At 35.1% G+C, this 20,929-nt stretch overlaps 2 protein-coding genes across 3 annotated transcripts; one reads left to right on the top strand and one right to left on the bottom strand.

Annotated features, from left to right (window-relative positions):
• The first annotated feature begins 12,560 nt into the window (after nucleotides 1–12,560).
• On the top strand, nucleotides 12,561–15,881 carry LOC112722514 (NEP1-interacting protein-like 2). 2 transcript variants are annotated; one of them, XM_025773571.3, is made up of 6 exons: nucleotides 12,561–12,874; nucleotides 12,986–13,221; nucleotides 13,812–13,990; nucleotides 14,204–14,287; nucleotides 15,175–15,339; nucleotides 15,468–15,881. In XM_025773571.3, the coding sequence occupies exons 2-6, from the start codon at nucleotides 13,143–13,145 to the stop codon at nucleotides 15,588–15,590; spliced, it is 630 nt and encodes a 209-aa protein (XP_025629356.1). In that variant the 5' UTR covers nucleotides 12,561–12,874; nucleotides 12,986–13,142; the 3' UTR covers nucleotides 15,591–15,881. The 2 variants fall into 2 exon arrangements, with proteins under 2 accessions (XP_025629356.1, XP_025629357.1); XM_025773572.3 differs by having other exon boundaries at nucleotides 12,615–12,874; nucleotides 12,991–13,221.
• Nucleotides 15,882–15,970: 89 nt separating this feature from the next.
• LOC112722513 (ribulose-phosphate 3-epimerase, chloroplastic) lies at nucleotides 15,971–20,343 on the bottom strand. Its single transcript, XM_025773570.2, has 9 exons — nucleotides 19,634–20,343; nucleotides 18,938–19,052; nucleotides 18,558–18,698; nucleotides 18,363–18,476; nucleotides 17,520–17,598; nucleotides 16,930–17,039; nucleotides 16,758–16,814; nucleotides 16,425–16,494; nucleotides 15,971–16,326 (listed from the first exon to the last, which is right to left on the bottom strand). The coding sequence occupies exons 1-9, from the start codon at nucleotides 19,735–19,737 to the stop codon at nucleotides 16,277–16,279; spliced, it is 840 nt and encodes a 279-aa protein (XP_025629355.1). The 5' UTR covers nucleotides 19,738–20,343; the 3' UTR covers nucleotides 15,971–16,276.
• Nucleotides 20,344–20,929: the final 586 nt, after the last annotated feature.

The raw sequence follows: 20,929 nt of genomic DNA, 5'->3' as shown, positions 1-20,929 counted from the left end.
TGGAACCACGACGCAGGCGAAATTGTCGCATGGAGAGAGCATGGAGGAGTGGACGCCACGTGAAGTCGCGGACAAAGGGAAAGGGAGGTTGATAGGGAAAGAGGCATGTCGAAGAGGGATCCGCCGACAACGTAAACGTGGTTGCCGAGAGGGACTATGATGAAGTTGTAAATACCACAAAACTGAAGGTTGCAGGTCATGGGTGGAAGAGGGCACCATGCGTGGTTCTTTGGGTTGAAGAGAAAGGAAGAAGCAATGGATGGTTCCTACGAGAAGATGTGAAGGAGGCAGTTGTGGCGACAATGGAGGATAGTGGAGAAGAAGGGCTTCAAGGAAAGGACCGATTCCATGAGGGTTGAAGAAACATGACTGTTACTCTCCTACTTCAACGTTATGTTTTGCTCCATACCCAAAACAACGTCGTGTTGTAGACAAGGATGAGGACCAATTTGCCTATCAGGGACATATGTACACGTTACCAAATATGTTGGATACTAAACATGTCATCTCAGAATTTTTCAACGGCCTCAAACGGAGAAATCATGTGAAGGACTGATTTGGCTGACAGAGACAAACATTGAAAATTTATGTATGTATTAATTTTTTGGGGACTAAAATATCCGCTTTTGAAATTTTCGAGCGCTTATTTGGGTAATTACTCCCAAAAATATTTTGGCGCTGACATATATAACCTCCACTTTTATTAATGACAAAAATACCCTTAATAGTATAAAAAAACATGTCAAAAATATCCATTCACAAAGAGAGACGTGTTTTGTTAATGGAATTGGATGAGGTGGCAAACAAAAATGCTAATGTGACATCCATTTTATGAATCTCGTTAAAGAAATCCTAATTCTCAATTTTTCCAATTTTTCTAATTTGAAATCCTAATTTTCCAACTTTCTACTCTACTAGTTCCACCGCCACCATTTCCATCTTCTCTCAGCCAGTTGTTGTCATTGTCTTCTCTGGTTTTTTCCCTCTTCCAACTGTCCATTCCGCCATTCTTCCTCTCCATGAGCTTGAAGCTATGATTTCACCCAGTCTACCGAAGCTCTGTCGTCGTTGTTGCCTTTCCATCGTCTTCCTTTTCTCATTGCCGTTGTCTTCACCTCATGCTCGCCTTTAGCCGTCGTGCTTACCTTCCAGTTCTAGTCATTGTGGTTTTTTATTCCTTTAATTGTGTGTTCTAGATTCGTCGTGCTCATGTTCCAATTTTAGTAGTCCTTTTCCTTTTTGATTCATGTTGTGTTTTTAGCTTTTTGTTGATTGTTGTTGTGTTGTGGTAATTGCTTATTTCTATATTGTGGTTGTTGTATTGTAGTTTCTGATGTGGCAAACAAAAATGCTAATGTGACATCCATTTTATGAATGTCCCGTTAAAAAAACCCCTAATTCTCAATTTTTACAAATTTTCTAATTTGAAATCCTAATTTTCCAAATCTTTGCTCTACTAGTTCTACCATCACAATTCCCATCTTCTCTCAGCCAATTGTTGTCCTTGTCTTCTCTGGTTTTTTTTCCTCTTCCAACTGTCCATTCTGCCATTCTTCCTCTCCATGAGCTTGAAGCCATGATTTCACCCAATCTATCAAAACTCTGTCGTCGTTGTTGCCTTCCCATCGCCTTCCTTTTCTAGTTGTCGTCGTCTTCACCTTGTGCTTGTCTTCAGCTATCATGCTCACTTTCCAGTTCTGGCCGTTTTGGTTTTTTATTCTTTTGATTGTTGTGTTCTAGATCCGTCATGCTCGTATTCCAGTTCTGGTAGTCCTTTTTCTCTTTGATTCATGTTGTGTTTTTATATTTTTGTTGATTGTTGTTGTGTTGTGGTAGTTGTTGGTTTCTATGTTATAGTTGTTGTATTGTAGTTTTTGAGGTGACAAACAAAAATGCTCATGTGGCATCATTTTATGATGGTCCCGTTAACAAAAAAAAATTCTAATTCTCAATTTTTTCAATTTTTCTAATTTGAAATCCTAATGTCCCAATTCTCTACTCTACTAGTTTCACAGCCACCATCCCCATCTTCTCTCAACCAGCTGTTGTCCTTGTCTTCTCTGGTATTTTCCTCTTCCAACCGTTCATTCTGCCATTCTTCCTCTCCATGAGCTTGAAGCCATGATTTCACCAGTCTACTAAAGCTTTGTCATTGTCATCGCCTTCCCATCATCTTCCTTTTCTCGTTGCCATCATCTTCACCTCGTGCTCGCCTCCAGCCATCGTGCTCGCCTTCCAGTTCTGAATGTCATGATTTGTTCATTCTTTTGACTATCATGTTCTAGATCCATCGTGCTCACATTCTAGTTATGATAGTTCTTTTTTTCTTTAATTCTTGCTGTGTTTTTAACTTTTGTGATGGTTATTTTGTTGTGGTTGTTGTATTGTAATTTCTGATTTTTTGTAGCCTTAGTAGCGACATTGGCTTTGGCGTGGGGATGAGAAGAGGAGGACAATGGCGCCAAGAGAAGGAGAGGATGATGATGCAAATTTAGGAGGAGAAGAAAAAGACGATAATGGCATTGGAAAGAGAAAAAGACAAGCTCTTGCAGCAATGGTGGCTATGGTGCCGCAGCGATAGAGCATTGGAGGCTGAGAAAATAGTGATTTGGGAGTTAGGGTTTTTTATTGGGATTCAATTAGGATTAAGGTTTATAATTGAGTTTCGTTCACCACATTAGCTAATTCTATTAACGAAATATGTCTTCCTTTATGGATGAGTACTTTAGACACATTTTTAATATTATTGAAAATATTTTTGTCGTTAACAAAAATAGGAGTTATTTATGTCAGCGCTAAAATAATTTAAAGACGTTTTTTGTAGTTAACTCTAACTCAGACAATTGTGTCTAATAAAGCTATTTCATTAAAAGAAATTATTAGGATAAACCCACCAAACACCAACTGTAAAAAGAAATTCATTATCCTTAAATTTTTTGAATGTCCAATTATAAAAATCCAAACTACCGTCCAAGAAAAACTAACAGATTATATCCAAGTCTTTCCCAAATTCTTAAAGCCTTCGAATATAACCTAAGACAATGAATCAATGATCAATAGTCTCCGATACTAAGTTGTATCTTGAATAAAGATCAGAGTTAAACATCCCTTTTTTGAAATGGAAGATATAAGTAGGTACTCCATCATAGAGACAAAATCACAGAAGACATTTTATCCTTTTAGGAGTATTAAGCGCCATAACCAAAGCTAGTTATCTATAATATTCTAGCAATACACGTTAGGAAAATATTTTTTATTAATATTAGTAAACACCTTATTTTTATTAAACATATTTTTATACTAATCCTATTAAGGGATGGTATTTAGGATTTATAATTTAGTACCTTTTTTTTTGTTTCATAGAGTAACACCCAGTCCATCAAAGATTATTTTACCGTGGATCAAAGCTTTATTCAAATATTTGATATTGGCCAATAAATTACTGCATGTACAAGGAAAAATTTAAACCTTTGACACTTACATAAGCGGATTAATAAGCTAACTAGAGTAAGGTTCAGTTTGGGTAAACAGCTTAATTAAATTACTTTTAAAAAAATAACTTAAATAATAAATGACTATATTAAAAGTAGCTTGTAAATAAATTATTTTGTATTTGAATTTTTAGTTCTAAAAGTGCTTATTTTATAGAAATGTGATAAACAGTAGTACTATTATGAGAGAGGCCATTTTTTTAACTTCTCTATAAGCTCCTAAATAACTTCTTAAAAAGCCGCAATTTGATTTTAAAAATTGCTCCAGACATTAATACTACTATTTTTCATAAATCAAAAGTTTAAAAAAATTACTTTTAAAACTTTTCAAACAAGCTTTAATGCAATTAAGTTACTTAGAATTTAATACTTAAAATATAGAGTATTGACCAAGTGTTAGCAAAAAAAATGAGAATTTTTATTGGTCATATTGCATTGCTCATTATTAATATGCCAATGACAATGTCTCGTGAAAGTTTTTGTTTTTGAGTAATACATCAAATCAATATCTAAAAAATTTTAGCATACAATTTAATTCTTAATAAAATTTAATCACTAAATTAGTTTTTGACCTTTTATTTCATTAGACACATTAATTTTTACATTAAATTTTAGATAAATTAATCTCTATTATTATTATTTAATAAAAATATATGAATCTCTAAAATATTTAAAGTTCTCACATCAATCTCTTCATATAAAACAAATAATATGATATAAGGACTGATTTTTCTAACCTGACAAAATAAAAGTTCGAGAACTTATTTGATGATTTAAATTTATTAAGAGTTAAAATGTATGATTAAGAAATTCTTAGAGAATAATTTAGTGTATTACTTTAATTTTTTTTTCTTTGTAAATATGTTACCATATATACCACTAATTTACACTAGGCAGGTGTACTTAAAATGCTAAAGATGAACATACAAATTTTGAATTAATTTCGTAGAAGTGCTATAGTAGCCATTTTATTTTCAGTAAAAATTCCCCTTTTAGTTAATGTTGCAAAAATACTAAAATAGCCTTTATGTTATTATTGAAATAACTAAAATAAGCCTACAGGCTTAATTATTTTGTTTGATTCTAATACAGTTAAATATTTGATTTAAAAAAAATTAAAATATCCTTTTAGTGAAATTGTAAGAATAGACTACCTTTTTGTAATTAATTTTAGATCAACTAAAAATATTTTAGGGTTTAATTACTAAATTCAATTTATTTTTAATAAGACTAATATACTTTTTAACTTACATTTAAACATGATATATATCTGGATTAAGGTGGTTTAATTGTATTACAAATCACGCATTTGAATTTCTTTATTGATCAATGATCAAAACAATTTTTTTTTTTTTTTGTTAATTTTGAAAGAATGAAAATACCTTTTTAGGATTAATTTAACAAAAACTAAAATACTTTTTTTAGAATTAAGGTTGATAATTTTTAGTTAAATAGTAAAAAGTTAAATGATATGAAAGTACGAAAAGTATGATGAATTATGGTATTTACGAGGACAACCACACTAAAATTTTGAACTAGATACTTTAATTCTAGGTCACGAACACAAGAATCGAATAGAGTATTTTCTATTAGAGAAATACTCTCGTGATGACATCTTCATGATACTTCTATAAAAATGGATTTAGATCCTCTAAAGTTTGAATTTCACTTTAGAAAAAAAAGTCTGATCTTTCACCGACCATTGATTTTATAGGTGGGATCAAGAATAAATATGAAAGAGAAACTATTCTTTTCATTTTAGAGAGAAAAGTCTAATTTCTCATCATTGATTTTATAGGTGGAACCAAGAATAAATATGAAAGAGAAACTATTCAAGAGTATAAGATCACACTTTACTTTCTAAAGTGAAATTCAAACTTTAGAGGATCCAAATCCTATAAAAATATATTCACATAAAGATGTTAAGATTTAATTAATTTGTCGGTTCTTATAAATTTACTAAATTTTCAATTAGATCACTATACTTTTTTTTAATTAGGTCACTATACTATATCAGATTTTGTAACTAAGTCTTTATCGTGATAAAAATATTAAAATTAGCATAATATTTTGTTAAACTATACAAAATATTAAATCAAGTGTTAGACATATTCATTTTATTTAATAGAATATTCTGTTAATTCTAGCATTTTTATCATGATGAAAACTTAATTACAAAATCTGATATGGCATAGAGACTCAATAAAAAATATAAAAATTTAATTAAAAATTTAATAAAATTAAACTAATAGAATAATTAAACTAATATTAGAATATCCACCTAAAGAAAGAAAGAAAAAACCCATATTTTTATATATAATATTAAATTATTTTGTTTTGAGAAATAATAAATTAATTTATTATATTCTGAAAAAATTTTCGTTTGTTTTTGAGAAAAGGAACATATATTATAAAAATAATACAATAAAGAGAAGAAAGAGGGATAAAAAGGAAATCATAAACAAGTGGCTTTAGTAATTACTAATGCTCAATTCCACTCCAAAATAAAAATAAAAAGAGTAAAAGACATATTGGTCCTTGACCATTTTAAATGTGGATATTTTCGTCCTTAAAGATTTAAAAATACCTCTAACCCCTCACCTTGTAAAATTTGGGACAATTGTACCCCTCCGTTGATTTGAGTTGGAAAACGGTACCGCAAAAGGCTGATGTGGCTGGGGGGAGTCTGAGCTATCCGTTTAGGTTGCTGAGCTGGATGGGAAACAAAATTTGGAAGGACAAATCGATCCTTCTAACTCCAAACGACGTCGTCTCCATGCCTGAGCTCTTTTCACCAAATGTAGTTCCCATAACACCCAAAAGCCATGCCAGTTATTACTGAAAATCCTACCAGAAGATAAATAGTTTCTTTCTCCCTCCAAAAAAAGAACGTCTTCAACTCGTTGAGAAGGTGCTGGTGTGCTCAGTGGACGTTGCGGGTGGAGAAGGTAACGACAAGTTTCGTCTGGCAAGAAGCCGTCGTCTGCTACAGAGGTAAGGGTATTAGTGGAGGATATGTTCGTTCTTGTTTAACTCTTTAGTAGAATATAATGCATAGGGTTGGGGTTAGTCATGATCGCATGTTCTGTTTCGGGGAAAAGACTGAGAAAAATCTATACGAATTTTATTGATTTCAAAATCTCAGGCACTTGATCTAGGGTTTAATGTGTGATTGATGTATCTGTGCATAATGCAGATGGTTGATATATATGCGGTACTTGTTTTTTTTATCATGGAGGCCATTTTGGTAGAAGACCCAGTGGCACTCTTGAGTATATTGGTGGGAAGGTTGAAAAATTTTCAGAGATGGATTTGGACTTTGTGAATTTTAGAGATTTGGTTACACTGTTCAAGGGTCTGGGCTATGCAACATACAGGGCAGTGTATTGGTATGACCCAACCAGCAATGATCTTGAGTCTGGACTGCACATTCTGAGAGGGGATGCAGGAATCAATGAAATGCAAGAGAACAAGCTGAGGAATTCAACTACCAACGAGTTCTACATTTACTTCGATCACTCTGTTGATGAGCCACAGATTGTGGAAGAAGATGCTGCTGCAGAACAGGGGCCGGAAGAATTTGATGATTCAGTTGATGTTGACAGTATCATGAGGGAGCTTTAGTCATCACAATCGACAGAAGGGGATGGGAATGGTAGTGGGGAGGACGAGTTGTATAAACCTCCTCCGAATGTCGCTGGAACTAGTTCTGATGATGACTCTTCTAGCTGTGATGAGGAGAATGATGTTATGAAGAAAAGAAGAACTCTGAAAAAAAATGAGAAAGTGCTGTCAAAAAGTAAGGTCACTGTCAAGGAAGGGCCAGAGGCATAGTCAAGTGGAAGCAAGAGAAGAGCTGGACCAAGGACTGTAAGTGGGCCTGATGGCAAAGGTACCAGGCCAGCTGCCAAGCCCAAAGAAACTGGGCCTAGTGGGAAGCCCAAAAGAACCAGGCCTACTGCCAAGTCCAAAAGAAGTGGGCTTAATGTCAAGCCCCAAAGAACTGGTGTTTCTGTGCATGCTGAAGAAGATGTCCCATCTATACAGCCCAATGAGAGGCCTCCAATCGGGTTCTATGTGAATGAGGAGGATTCAGATGATGATGACCCCATTTATGAGTATGAATCTGAAGATCTTCACACACCAGTATCTTCAGAGGATGAGGGAGACAAGCATGAATTTTCAGTGTTTAATGAGGAGTATGGGTTTGGAGAGGGGAGATTTGAGGTGGGGTACCAAGTTTGCAACCATAGATGGCTTCAAAGAAGTTGTCAGAGATATGTTCATATCTGAAGGGAGAGAACTGTTGTGGATAAAAAATGATAAGGAAAGGGTGAGAGTTCCCCTTTCACAATCAGCCCCTCAATCAGAGGTAATCCAGCACCAAAAATACTTTAGGACCATTTTATACTTTTTAAAGTTAGTCACTGATAAAAAATTGGTTACCTTAAGCACTAATTACCCCATTTGGTTACATTGATGTCTCTTTGTTACATAGGATCAAAATCAATCACAGAGTGAAAAATTGGCTGAACCTAGTGCTGGGGAAGCATCTGGGTCTGCACCAGTTGCTGCACTATTTATGGGCCAACCATCTGCTCCAGCACAGACTCCATTTAGACCTCCATCCCAGCTGCCAAGAGTGGACCAACCAAACTCCAATGCTGCCGCCCCTAATTTCAGACCCAAGCAACCAATTGTTCGGCCCCCAACAAGTGCAAATCTACCACCAAATCCACCACCACACACACAAAAAATTCAAAGCAGATACACCAGTAGGGGACCCTCGAAGGAGACCTTGAAAGCAGCTACCAGTACCACAAAGAGAATTCTCAAGCCTCAGAAGAAGTGAACACAGCTGCATGATTTCTATGTTTTTTTTTTTTTTGCTAGTTATTACCATGACTTAGACAATGCTTTTTAGCTTTCATATCTTGACAAACTTGTTTACATGCCAACCAGATATTTTTATATTTTGTGGTTAACTCGTGCTGTTTAGCTATGTTTTGGATTAAACCAGATACATTGTCATGTAACGTTTTGGTTACAATCTATCCAAAATTACTATCTTATATAATACTTGCAATAATGTTTAGATGTTCTAACTACAAAATAAAAATGGATTCAGTCCACCAATACATTTTTCATTTAAAAGCCAGCAATGGCAAGTTCCATTACAACCAATTCTATGTACATCAATCATCTTTACCCCTTCAAGATACTTACAGCAACAACAACTACTACACCAATCACAGTAATATGCCACAAACTCATGTTTTTTTTTTTTTGCTTTCAATAGACAACAGCTTCCTCTCCAACTCTTCTATTTTTTTCTCCATATCCTGATTTCGAAACAGCTGTTCTTCAACGTCTACTCCCTCAGCTTCATCCACGACACCCAATGCTTCAGGCTTTACGGCCTTAATTCTTTTCAAATGTTCATCCAGCCAGACAAAGTACCGGCAGTATGGTTCTTTAGCCTGGAAAAAAATTTCAGTGAATCACCCATTAACACCCAGCACAGTCTAATCCAACTATTGAAAAATCAGTCACTTACCTTGAATAATGGACACCCGAGAAACACTCTATTAGGGTTACTAGTCGTTCTTGACTTGTACATAATGGCATAGACGCTGCAGTAGCACTTTGGTGCAACCCGATCTCGCTCATATTCTCCTGGCACAGTGCATGAAGATCCCTCTCCAGGTCTTGTGCATGAAGAGCTCCCTTCACTCATCATGGACGATCGCAGCATCAACACCCATGTGTTCCTGCAAGGTTTTCAATCAAATAGGGCTCATGCATGGAGACGACGTCGTTTGGAGTTAGAAGGATCGATTTGTCCTTCTAAATTTTGTTTCCCATCCAGCTCAGCAATCTAAACGGACAACTCAGACTCCCTCCAGCCACATTAGCCTTCTCCGGTGCCGTTTTCCAACCCAAATCAACGGAGGGGTACAATTGTCCCAGATTTTACAATGTGAGGAGGTTAAAGATATTTTTAAATTTTTAAGGACGAAAATGTCCAAATTTAAAAAGGTGAGGGACCGATTTATCTTTTACTCAAATAAAAAATCACAATATAACAATGAAAATGAAAAAGCAACAAATTGTTATTTTTACAATATAACAAGGTGGCACATCATCATTCAATAACACTCGAACTACTAACCATATAACAAGATGATACATCATCATTTAATACATTAACTACTAACAACCAAAAATTTGGGTATTTAAACAAAATTACTTAAAAGAAAAGCCATAATTATTACTTCACCTTTGGACCCAACGTGGATGCTGACCTTATTGATGGATGACTTGCTATTCCAACCATATTTAGTGTTTATGACAAGAAAATTAAGTACAGGTGCCTCATATTTAGGATGAATATTATAATAATAAAATCTTTATCCAAAAGTATGAATAAAGCGATACTATGATCTCTACTCAACGTCTCAATTATTGAATTGATAAATAAATACCATAATGAAAGCGATCATTAATAGAGAAATAATCACAAGGATCATTACTATGATGTCAAAAGATGTGAATAGATTGTAACTCCTTTGTTTTACTTTTTCCTCGTGAAGCACCTAGCTAATAATTTGTCATTTGTCTAAATTGATGTCAATATCATAACATATTATATCATGTCACATCATTGAAAAAAAATAAATTACTATTTTTATCCATAAAAATTTAGAATGTTAATAATCTCTCTATAAATAAGTCAAATTTTTTAATTACAAAAAATAGACTTTTGCTAATAAAATTATTCAAATTCTAAAAAATTATTTAAAATTTTCAAAATATCCTATAATATAACGTAACTTTAACTTCTCTTTTTACTCTATACCACTATTTTTCCAATTCCAAATTCTACTACTATTTTCATCGCTAACTACCACCGTCATCGTCACCACCACTGCCATCACCACCTCTACTACTCCCGAACTGGCTCCCAACCTTCATCTATTAGCTCAAAACTTCACTCCATCACAAAACACCTAGTTCGGCCAACTTAAGCACATGCCATGGTTTGAATTTGCAAAACTCAAAAACCAGAGTTAGAATTTACAGTCTCAATTGGTGTAACAATGGCAGATATATCCAATTTTTTATTAAACCCAAAGCCCGCAGAAGAAGAAATTTCACAGTCTCAGATGTAGAAATCTACTCCTGACCATAAAATCATGCGAACAACCAAACCCAGCTTCAAGTGCCTCATCTTTAGTCACACAGTTCTCTTCTCATTTATTCTAGGTTTTCCGTTCCTATGGAAATCCATCAAAATCTACCGCGCTCCACTCCCCTTCAACCGAATCGATTTTTTCTCCTTACAACTGGAGTCCGATCCCTTACATTTCCCCTATTTATTCTGAGTCATATTCATCGGCGTCAAGACTTGGTCAGATTCTAGCGGCGAACATGGGAATAAATAGCAAAGTAGCAGAGAAAACTCTGACGGGAAAGAGAGGGCAATTTGTGTGGGAATGAAGCCTAGTATCGATGCAATCAATATGGAAGATTTGTGAGCAAAGAGGCAAGGTTCGAACGTAATCATCGTCTTCGAATTCGAAGAGACAAACGGCACATTCGCCACATTTGCGGCGTGAAGATGAACGGCAAGATGTAGCAGCCCAGACCACCCGCTAGCACGATATTGTCCGCTTTGGCACACAAGGCCTCACGGTTTTGCCTTTGACAATAGGGATGATAGTCGAAGCCCCCCACACCCACTCGTCAAAACGCATCATGCTAGGGAGAGGTATCCACACCCTTATAAAGCATGCTTCGTTCCCATTTCCAACCGATGTGGGACCTTACAATCCACCCCCTAAGGGAGTCCAGTGCCCTCGCTAGCACATCGATCCGGGCTCCGGCTCTGATACTATCTGTAACAGCCCAAACCACCCGCTAGCACGATATTGTCCGCTTTGGCACACAAGGCCTCACGGTTTTACCTTTGACAATAGGGATGATAGCCGAAATCCCCCACACTCACTCGTCAAAACGCGTCATACTAAGGAGAGGTATTCACACCCTTATAAGGCATGTTTCGTTCCCCTCCTCAACCGATGTGGGACCTTACACAAGAAGTGTCGTTGAGTTTACTGGCATATAGGATATCATAAAAGGAGAAAGAGATGGTTTTGATGATGATGACGTTAGTGATGGTGGTAGTTACGGATGAGAGTGGTAGTGAAAAAAAATTTAAATAAAAGTGATGTGTGGGATAAAAAGAGAAGTTAGAGTTAAGTTATATTAGAAAGTATTTTAAAAATTTTAAATAAATTTTTAGAATTCAAATAGTTATGTTAGCAAAAATTTATTTTTTATAGATAAAAATAATAATTTTATTTATTTGTAAATAAATTTCTTAGCATTCTGAATTTTCATAAATAAAAATGATAGATTACTCATAAAAGAAAATCAAGAGATTTTTTCCTATAAAAAAACAAAAAGGTTTGTGATTGTTAGGCTTGAAGGTATGTACATTTGTCACATCCTCCTCAAGCATTTGATTAGAAGCACGTAGCCAATAATAAGGGACAAACTTACAAGGAAAATCAGCAAAACCGTGTGCGCCTTAATTTGTTATCTTCTTAGTTCTTTCTAAACGCTTTCTCATTAATAGTTGTAGACTACTTGTACATAGAACACGACATTTTCAATTTATCATTAATATGGACAATGCAGACACGCTGTTGTTTTGTTGTATCTTAGTCTAGCTTGATTCTAAAAAACTAAAATTAATTTAATTCTTAAAAATTTTGATATTATATAATAAAAATTTTTTTAAAAGCTTACTTCATAAAAATAATTATATATCTAATATCATATATTGCAGTATTCAATTAATTACCGTCAAATAAACAAAACTAATAAATTATGATCTCTTCAGTCTCCACCACCTAAAAAATAAAGTAAAACAAAACCTTTTATATGCATAACTACTAATTAAATGTTAATTATTGAATAGCTTTATAGCACCACCTAAACAGATGCTACTTAAATTTGACACAAGTCCACCACTTAAATTAACCTAAGCAACTTAAAAATAGTAGGTTTCAATATTAAAGGGGTCTAAAGTCTAAACTCTAAACAGAGTTCTACCAAAAAAAAAAGTCTAAACGGGGTAAATACATACGTCCAAGTGATGTTTTGACTTTTGAGAGTATCTAATAATTCCTCAATTATTTACCCTAAATCAAATTGGTCATCTTCGTATGAACGGGTTGACTTTCTCAACGAGCTCACATCCCATTTTTACTTTTGTCTTTGATTAAAGCCTGGCTTTGGAAAATGAATTTGTTATTCTGAGATGAGGTGTTCCTTGTAACAGAAAATAAGGTTATCCAATTCGAAACCCACGGAAGGTAAGGGGTTTGTATCCTAAATTTGTGTACCGAGTCAGCAAAGTTGAAAACTTTTCTGTCATCCGAAATGACCCACCAACCCTCTTTTTCTCAATCTGTTGTTGCTGACAGCGCAGCCTTTGCCCCAAACTCAAGGCTCCTTCCTTATCCCCCTCCGTCACAGATATAGAAGAAGAAGAAGGTGGAGGGGTTCGCTGCTATTGCTATGGCCTAACATCAATAAAAAGCTTCTAGTTTTGGCGATTCTCACACACGCTCGCTCGAACTCATGGGTCTCGTGTTTTGCTCCCTCTCCAAATTCTTATTATGCGCCATTTCTGGAGCTCTCACGCTGTGTTTTGCCGTAGGTAATGATCAACAGCAATGTATACATGGTTGTTTTTCTTAATTTCATTTGCCGATAAATGATTGATTAAAGCTGGTTTACGTGCCTCAAAAAGTTTTGTTTTTGCATGGTGGGGCTTGAATAAAATTGAAAGAAGAAGAAAAAGAGAGGGAAAAGGGAGAGAAAAAAAAAAGGAAGGAGGGGGGTGTTAAGGTTAAACCCTTTTTCCGGGTTTTGTTTGACCAAAAATTAGGAGATTTTAATTGGATTTGCTTTTGATTTTGGAAAAGAATCAGAATTTTTCCCCCAACCTCTCTTTTGTCTTATGGAAACTCGAATAGGAAAGGAATAAATTGTGTGCAAAAGTCAATTTGTTTTGGGGCTTTTATGAATGAATGAATTGATGGCAGATTGGCAGTGTAATTTCTGAATTCAGATTAGTTTGATGATTGTTGGTGTAGATGCTTTTGTATGGTAAAGTTTGTGAATTTGAGCGTCTAGGGGTTTTTACTGTTTTTACCTTATAGCAGTAGCCACTCTTTTTAAGTGTTCTCATCTGGGTGTGAGGTTTGTTTCTATATTGGTGTCATGTCTTGTGTTTCTGACTTGCAGCTGGAGCCCTTACCGGAGCTATAGCTGGTGCTTTAGCTGCTAAGGCAACTCACAGTGGTTTGCTGCGGGGAGCTTCATTGGGCGCTGTTGCTGGGGCTATACTCTCGGTGGAAATCTTGGAAGCTTCCCGTGCATATTGGTGCATGGAGCAAACTGGCTCACGGGGCACGTCATCTATGGTTGGTACTCATTCCTCTCAATTTTCCTTGGTTTGAAGTGATATATGTTTGTAACTTGGCAAAACTATGGGGGAAAACATGGCTAACTTTTAGTTTCAAATGTCTTTGTATGGGATATAGATGCTCTTTTTACTTGGTTGTGCTTGGCTGTTAAGTAGCATCTGATATTTGTAATAGTATGCTTTGTTTAATTCCTTGTCTTAAAAAATGCAGGCAGATTTCATAGAGGAACTTGTTCGTGCTAGGCTTATAGAGGAATCAATTTCACCTGACATTTTAACTGCTTACAATTTGCAGGTAATTTTTTTGTTTCTGTTTCCTCTTCCTTCCCCGTTGTCTGTTATCTGTGTCCATCTCCTCATGCCTTCTAAAAGTGATGACTCTTAGCTATTTTAATGTGAATGCGCACTACCTTCAATTGGTTTTTCACATTTTGAACTAATAGCACGTCACATATCATATACGAATCCAAAATTAACAAAACAGAGAAAGTTTCACCATGTAATTAGTAAGAAAGTAACAATGCAAATCTGAATTTATGGAACGTGAAGATATATTTGATTATTTATCCAGACAGTTACAACATATAGTATGACAAACAAAACAATTTGACATCCCATAAGCTTGTTTCCACAATTGGAAACATTTGTAAGAGGTATAATCAAACATGGTCTGGTACCCTGGTTAATCAAATTATCCATACAAGGATTTTGTTTTCATTTATCTGACATAAGAGAATTTAGAAGTGGTAGGAGACTTTGGACTAGAAATTTCACATTCAACAACTGTTCCTGGAATATTCAGTTTGTTCATTCCAATCCAAATATAATAGTTATCATTGGATGATTGTTCCTTAGTTGAACATAGTTGATTCGGCCAATCATATGATTCCCAATTGAAGTTAAGACTTTAGAAGTAAAATATGAAAATGTTGGACATCAAGACCAATCCTTGGTCTCCCATGCTACCAGTAGTTTTTTATCTTGATTATTCTGTAGAACTCATATTGATCATTTTATATTTTTATTTACTTACGCACGAGTACAATAAACTTTCAAAATTCTGTGTGTTGATTCTGTATGCTATACTACTTCCACATGTTTACTGCTTACAAACTTTCATTGATTAGTAGTCTGTATGAGTATGAGCATAGCTAGTTTCTAATGTATGGTTATTTTCTATAGTTTGAACAGGTTGCCCATGGTAATAGAGGCTACGATGAGATTCACGATGTTAATAATGTAGTAGCATCAAGAGGAATGACAAAGGATTCATTGAACAAGTTACCACAACATGTCATCTTGAAGGACATGAAGGCAGAGGATACCTGCTGTGCAATATGTTTACAGGTGATGTTCTTTCTGAGCCAATGTTTAAATATCCTGATCCCTTTTCTTCATGAATTCTTGTATAGCCACAAAGAAGCATTTGATGTTGGTAGTGTAGTGACCCTAACAATGAGAGGTGAAATTTACAGGACATTGTTGTAGGAGAAACTGCAAGAAGCTTACCACGTTGTCGTCATACATTTCACTTGACATGTGTGGACAGATGGCTAGTCAAGAATCACTCTTGTCCTGTTTGCAGACGAACCGTGTAGTCATACTTTGTTCCTTGGCCGTTTAGGGGTTAAATCTTTTGAGAATTTGAACAGAACATAACCTTGTTTATATGCTCATTTCTATCATTGATTCAATTGCTCTAGAAAAACGAGGTTAAAATGATACACCATCAAATGATAGACATGTGAACATATTCAGAGAAGATACAAATCCGTTTTTGTTATTTGAAAAGGGGCTATTGTACAGTTGCCCTCTCTCAGTTTGTATGTATCATTGTGTAATGCAATTCAATATATAGTTTAATGTAAATAACAAAATATTGGAACCTAGACTAAACATGGATGTGGAGAAGTTCCACATTAAATAATCATGAACATTGTCTGAAAAGTACAAAACTACAAACTCAGAAAAACCAATCTGTGGTAATAAGGTCGAGATCTTTTCACTCAGACCATAAGTCTTGTGTTGAATATGTATCTGTCAAATACAAGCAGTAATTTGAATCACTGAGTATAAGTGTGTAACATTATTATTATACAATGATTTTTCACAATGAAACTAGCTCCCAAACAATCCCCGCCACTATTTTACTTGATTATTTCTTATGCTGGCAGTAAATTTTGATCTTCAACCACCGAAGGCAAAACTTAATTGAAGACATCTATACAGGGCAAACAGCTAGCAGCATTGATGCATAAAATGAATAGGACACCATGGAAGCACTTCACACAGCAACTGGTTCAGGTCTTTTGCTGGCTTTGATACCTCTTATAGCTGCAAGGGATTGCAATCAAGCAAAGTATTCAAAAATCACATTTTCCAAGCATAGCAACATATGCCAAACCATATATCAGAAATTAATAATTGTTTACCTTCAGCATAATCTTTAGCTCCAAACACAGCAGAACCAGCAACGAGAGCATTAGCTCCAGCTTCAATCACCTGCCAAGCAAGATTAAACTCAATTGGATCTTGCAATTTAAAAGGATCTCTGGTTTCTATACCCTGTAGAGCATCTGAATTTGATGAATAAACAAGTATGCGCTTCCCTCATTTCTTTATAGTAAAATACACTATGGAAATGTTGCGATTTGCATGACTAAATACACTTGAAATAAGCAATAATTCCCCAATTCACCATAAACAAGACTTGTTACAGATCAGTCTAAATTATAGATGGATGGAAGATATTATTTATAAGGCACCTTGTAAGCATTTGCAGGACCAACACCACCATCCACTTCAATCCATGGATTTACACCCTGGTAAGAACGAGAGGTAGAAAAAATGCATTTAGAGTTTATGTAAGACACAGAAAGTTGAAAGGAAAGAACAAAATAATACACAAACACACGATGAAATGATTGCATCATGTACCTTCTCCACACACAATCTTCTCAAATCAGCAATTTTCTTTACTTGGCTCTCGATAAAACTCTGGCCACCAAAGCCAGGGTTCACGGACATAATTAGGACCAAATCAACCACTGCCAATACGATAGTAAAATATCATTTTTTTTTTTTTTTTTATCTTTAACTACCAAAACAAATTAAAAAATGGAATGCAGAAATTCAATATGTTGTGAAAGAAGTTTTTTTTGCTCTTTATTACTTCCTTAATTAGGAAACAAAATGTCCATGTATTTTTCATGAATAGTTAAAATTAATAAGTAAATAAACTGAGTTTCCTGTTATATCTACAGAACTGCTCAAAATGTACCCTTTTGGCCAAGAGAACTACACAAGTACACATATAGCAGAATGATATGCTCACTTCAATTAGAACTCCAATTTACTGATAAGCTTCAGCAACATTTTGTTCTATACCAAGCCTATTATGAAGGTTGGTATGGGCCAGTGGCTAGGCTTTAATAAGCCACATATAGCATACTGAGAACTAATCATTATTAATGTTCTTATTATATAGCTAAAATATAGGGGGGAAACATGGGGAATCAAGTGCTCACCATCGAGAACATATTCTATTGCACTTAGTGGGGTAGCAGGGTTTAGGACAACTCCAGCTTTAGCTCCCAGGCTTTTCACCTATATCAAAAGAGTGTAATCATATATATTTGAACTGAAAAGCTAAGAGGGGAGTGGAAAACTTTCTAGTTCTGTCTTAAAAACATTTTTTCTCATCTCATATATGTTGTTCATAGCCTGAAACCAAGAAACCAATACTCTTCAAAATCATAAACTCAACAGTGAGGCCTCAAATTTCATGCTACAGAGCATATATAGCTTCTGGAAAAGGAAAACTCCTGAGAAAAAACAAGGTGGCTTAACTCGAAAATTAATTTAGATACTTAATTGATATTAAGAGGCTAAGCATACCTCATCAGAAATAAGTAGATAGCTTCATATAAGTCTGGCCATATACAAAAAGAGACCAATGGCTTCTACTGCATTTTACCATAACCTAAATAATAGTTGATTACTTACCCACACCAACAAATAAATGGATAAAAAAGAGAGATGTTGTAAAGTAATTTTACCATTGGGTGTTCATTGAAATATTAAAACATTTTAGGAAATGCTGAGTTTTAGGATTTCCTCCACTTTCGTTTTAGGAAATGCTGAGCTCATTCTAAGGTTTAATCCTCCTTCACAAATTTCCTTGAGGCTTTTGTGAACTCTTTCCATCCATATAATAGAACAGAAATATACGTACTAATGTAAGTAGACATGGCATTATCTCTACAGGTTAATCATATTGGTTAAGTTCTAATCAAGTTAATCCCCTTTGTATCAACTTTCAGTTGAAACAATATTAGTTAAGAAGTATACAGATCAAGAGGAAACCTTACTTGATTAACTGTCCGATGCAAATGAATGGTGGAAGATTGCTCACAGTGGATACTGACTATGTCAGCTCCTGCCTTGATAAAATCTGGCACCCGCTGTTCAGGTTCTACAATCATCTGCAGTGCTTTAACAATAGTCAGAAAAAGTACATACAACATTAAGTCATCTAAATGCAAAATATGTATAACGATGAGTACCAGGTGCACATCCAGAGGAAGATCAGTCACTGGGCGTAATGCATCAACCACAAGAGGTCCAATTGTAATGTTTGGAACAAAACGACCATCCATTACATCAACATGAATCCAATCACAACCAGCTAACTCCACTGCTTTCACCTAGACATGTTAAGGAACAAACTTCAAGAATCATAACTGCTGAAAATCAGGAAACATGGTAAGAGTGATTTGCTAACTAAAAGACATAGCTACTAATATTCGCAAACTTGGTAAATGGATTATGATTAATATATTAAACATTGTCAAAAACTGTTGTCTTTTGACTGATAATCTTCTTGTTTAGTAGCCAAACCAAAATATTGGATATTGAATACAGAATATAACGCATATTATAGAACCTGCTCTCCCAATTTCGAAAAGTTGGCAGAAAGAATTGACGGAGAAACAATGATGTCACTCTTTGAAAACTTGTCCACACGAGACGAAGCCTTCACTATGGTTGAAAATCTCCTCCTGAACTCACAAGACAGCAATTAACAAATCAGGATTAAAGCAGAGCACATTATCCCTTCAAGAAGCACTACACACTGCATAAATATATTGACTTTAGGGGAAATAGTTTCATCAGAAGGTAGCAATTTCTTTATCCTGTTATTGTGAATAAGACTATCAAACCTCATGCATTGGCAATAGGCCAGTGTCAAATCTAATAGCAAGGTTGCAAATTAACAGAATCATCAATTATCTGACTTCTAAAACAGCATAAAAGGTTGTTAGTTCTTGCTCCCCTTTCAAATGCCTACAGTTGATTACATATAAGATCTAACAAAAACCAGCATAAGAATGTGACAACACTTGCATGATGGTAACATTCTCAAGGTATCACGATAGACACCCTAAAGGTGTTACAGAATTGAACTGATTTCAATCATAATAAAGACTTTCAGATTTCCACAGAAAAATTCATACAAAAATTTTCAGATTTCAATAGATTTGCTTCCAATGAACACAGAATTCAGTGAAAATAATAAAATAAAAAAAAAAAACTCGTGACTTTATCTTGCTTAAAAGCGAACAAAAAGGAAGGAATATACCTAGAGAAAGTGAGGGAAGGTGGTTGGGAAAGAGAGGTTTTAGAAAGATTGATTCCATTGATTTGGGATTGGAGGGTTGATGAACACAAGGAGGTAGCAGCCATCTTCGAAGTTTGAACCTCTTGGGATGTTTCAGTCTCTGGTGTGTGAAGTATGGTATGAAAAATATCCCCAAAAAATAAAAGAATATATATAGTGGGAAAATCGTGTGGATGACACGTGGTGTGTTGGTGGGGATTTGCTTATCGGAAATGGTTGGCGCTCTGCTCCTCACATACCATCGCGTCGTTGCTGACCTCAAAACGAAGGGAAGAGAGGACAGAGACAAGCAGCATACACACAAGGGGCATTTTAGGTTTTTCATGCCTACCCGTCGTTTATTTTATTTTAATTGACTTTTTTCAAGGAAGACAATGCTATAATACCTTGGATGCTTATCCCAATCACTCTTATTAACCATTTTATCGAGTGAGATTGAAGGGTTCAAGCAAAATTTGGTATTATAATATGGAGTCTTTTTTCCACTATAAGAATTTTCCGTGAATCCTATCCATGCCATTTTCTGATGAGCAGGATCCTCAGAGCATACTTTATGGTACTGGATGAGGAAGAAGGAAATAACACTAGCTAAGCTCTTAGAGAAAGAAGAAAAATTTAGAACATTTTATAAGATAAAAAGAGTGGATATATTACAATATTCATTGAAATCTAATTACAACTGGGGTGAGCTCCTCCTTTTATAGAGGTCTCTATATAGCAACAATATCTTACAGAATCTAAACAAACTTATCATACAATGCCAGTTGGAGGATAAGGATAAACCTTATCTCTTTCTGGTTTTTCTTAGATAGGTGACAGAGGTCACTTTATTTTAGTGCACTCAATAATTATACATACTGGGAACATTGTTTTAATAAAGGGACAGCTTGAAATAGTCTTCTAGAAGGGTCCCATCACCATCTGAGAAGGATGATGTCTCATTAGAGGCCAAATTGACTGCTCTAAGATCCATATCCGGGTCTTGTAGATAAGTAAACAGGTCTTCCATGTTTCCTTCATTAGGATCTTGGGCATCTTTCAGATATGGGTTATATGGGTTATATGGGTTATATGATTGGGTTTGGTGGTAAGGCATATATTCTTCCACTTAGATCTTTAGAATTCAGATCTTCCTCAGAATTTCTGTTTGGAATATGTCTAGACGTACTAGGCTGGTCTCTTGAAGCATATAAAGAGTATTGTCCAAATTGATTAATTATTCCTGAAGTTATGAATCTGGATTGGAACTCTTGGAGA

This window comes from Arachis hypogaea, chromosome 11, assembly GCF_003086295.3.
Source record: "Arachis hypogaea cultivar Tifrunner chromosome 11, arahy.Tifrunner.gnm2.J5K5, whole genome shotgun sequence".
In the NCBI taxonomy this organism is placed as follows: Eukaryota; Viridiplantae; Streptophyta; class Magnoliopsida; order Fabales; family Fabaceae; genus Arachis; species Arachis hypogaea.
Note: the sequence above shows the minus strand (reverse complement) of the source record. Positions and strands in the feature narration are given on the sequence as shown.

Bases quoted from the DNA above. Each gene is read 5' to 3' on its own strand.
- LOC112722513 (XM_025773570.2), bottom strand. From the start codon at position 19,737: ATGGCTGCTACCTCCTTGTGTTCATCAACCCTCCAATCCCAAATCAAT. The intron at 17,599-18,362 runs GTAAGGTTTCCT...CTTTTGATATAG, and splicing joins TGCATCGGACAGTTAATCAA to GTGAAAAGCCTGGGAGCTAA. The intron at 16,327-16,424 runs GTAAACAATTAT...AATCCCTTGCAG, and splicing joins AGCTAAAGATTATGCTGAAG to CTATAAGAGGTATCAAAGCC.
- LOC112722514 (XM_025773571.3), top strand. From the start codon at position 13,143: ATGGGTCTCGTGTTTTGCTCCCTCTCCAAATTCTTATTATGCGCCATT. The intron at 14,288-15,174 runs GTAATTTTTTTG...TATTTTCTATAG, and splicing joins TAACTGCTTACAATTTGCAG to TTTGAACAGGTTGCCCATGG. The intron at 15,340-15,467 runs GTGATGTTCTTT...TGAAATTTACAG, and splicing joins GCTGTGCAATATGTTTACAG to GACATTGTTGTAGGAGAAAC.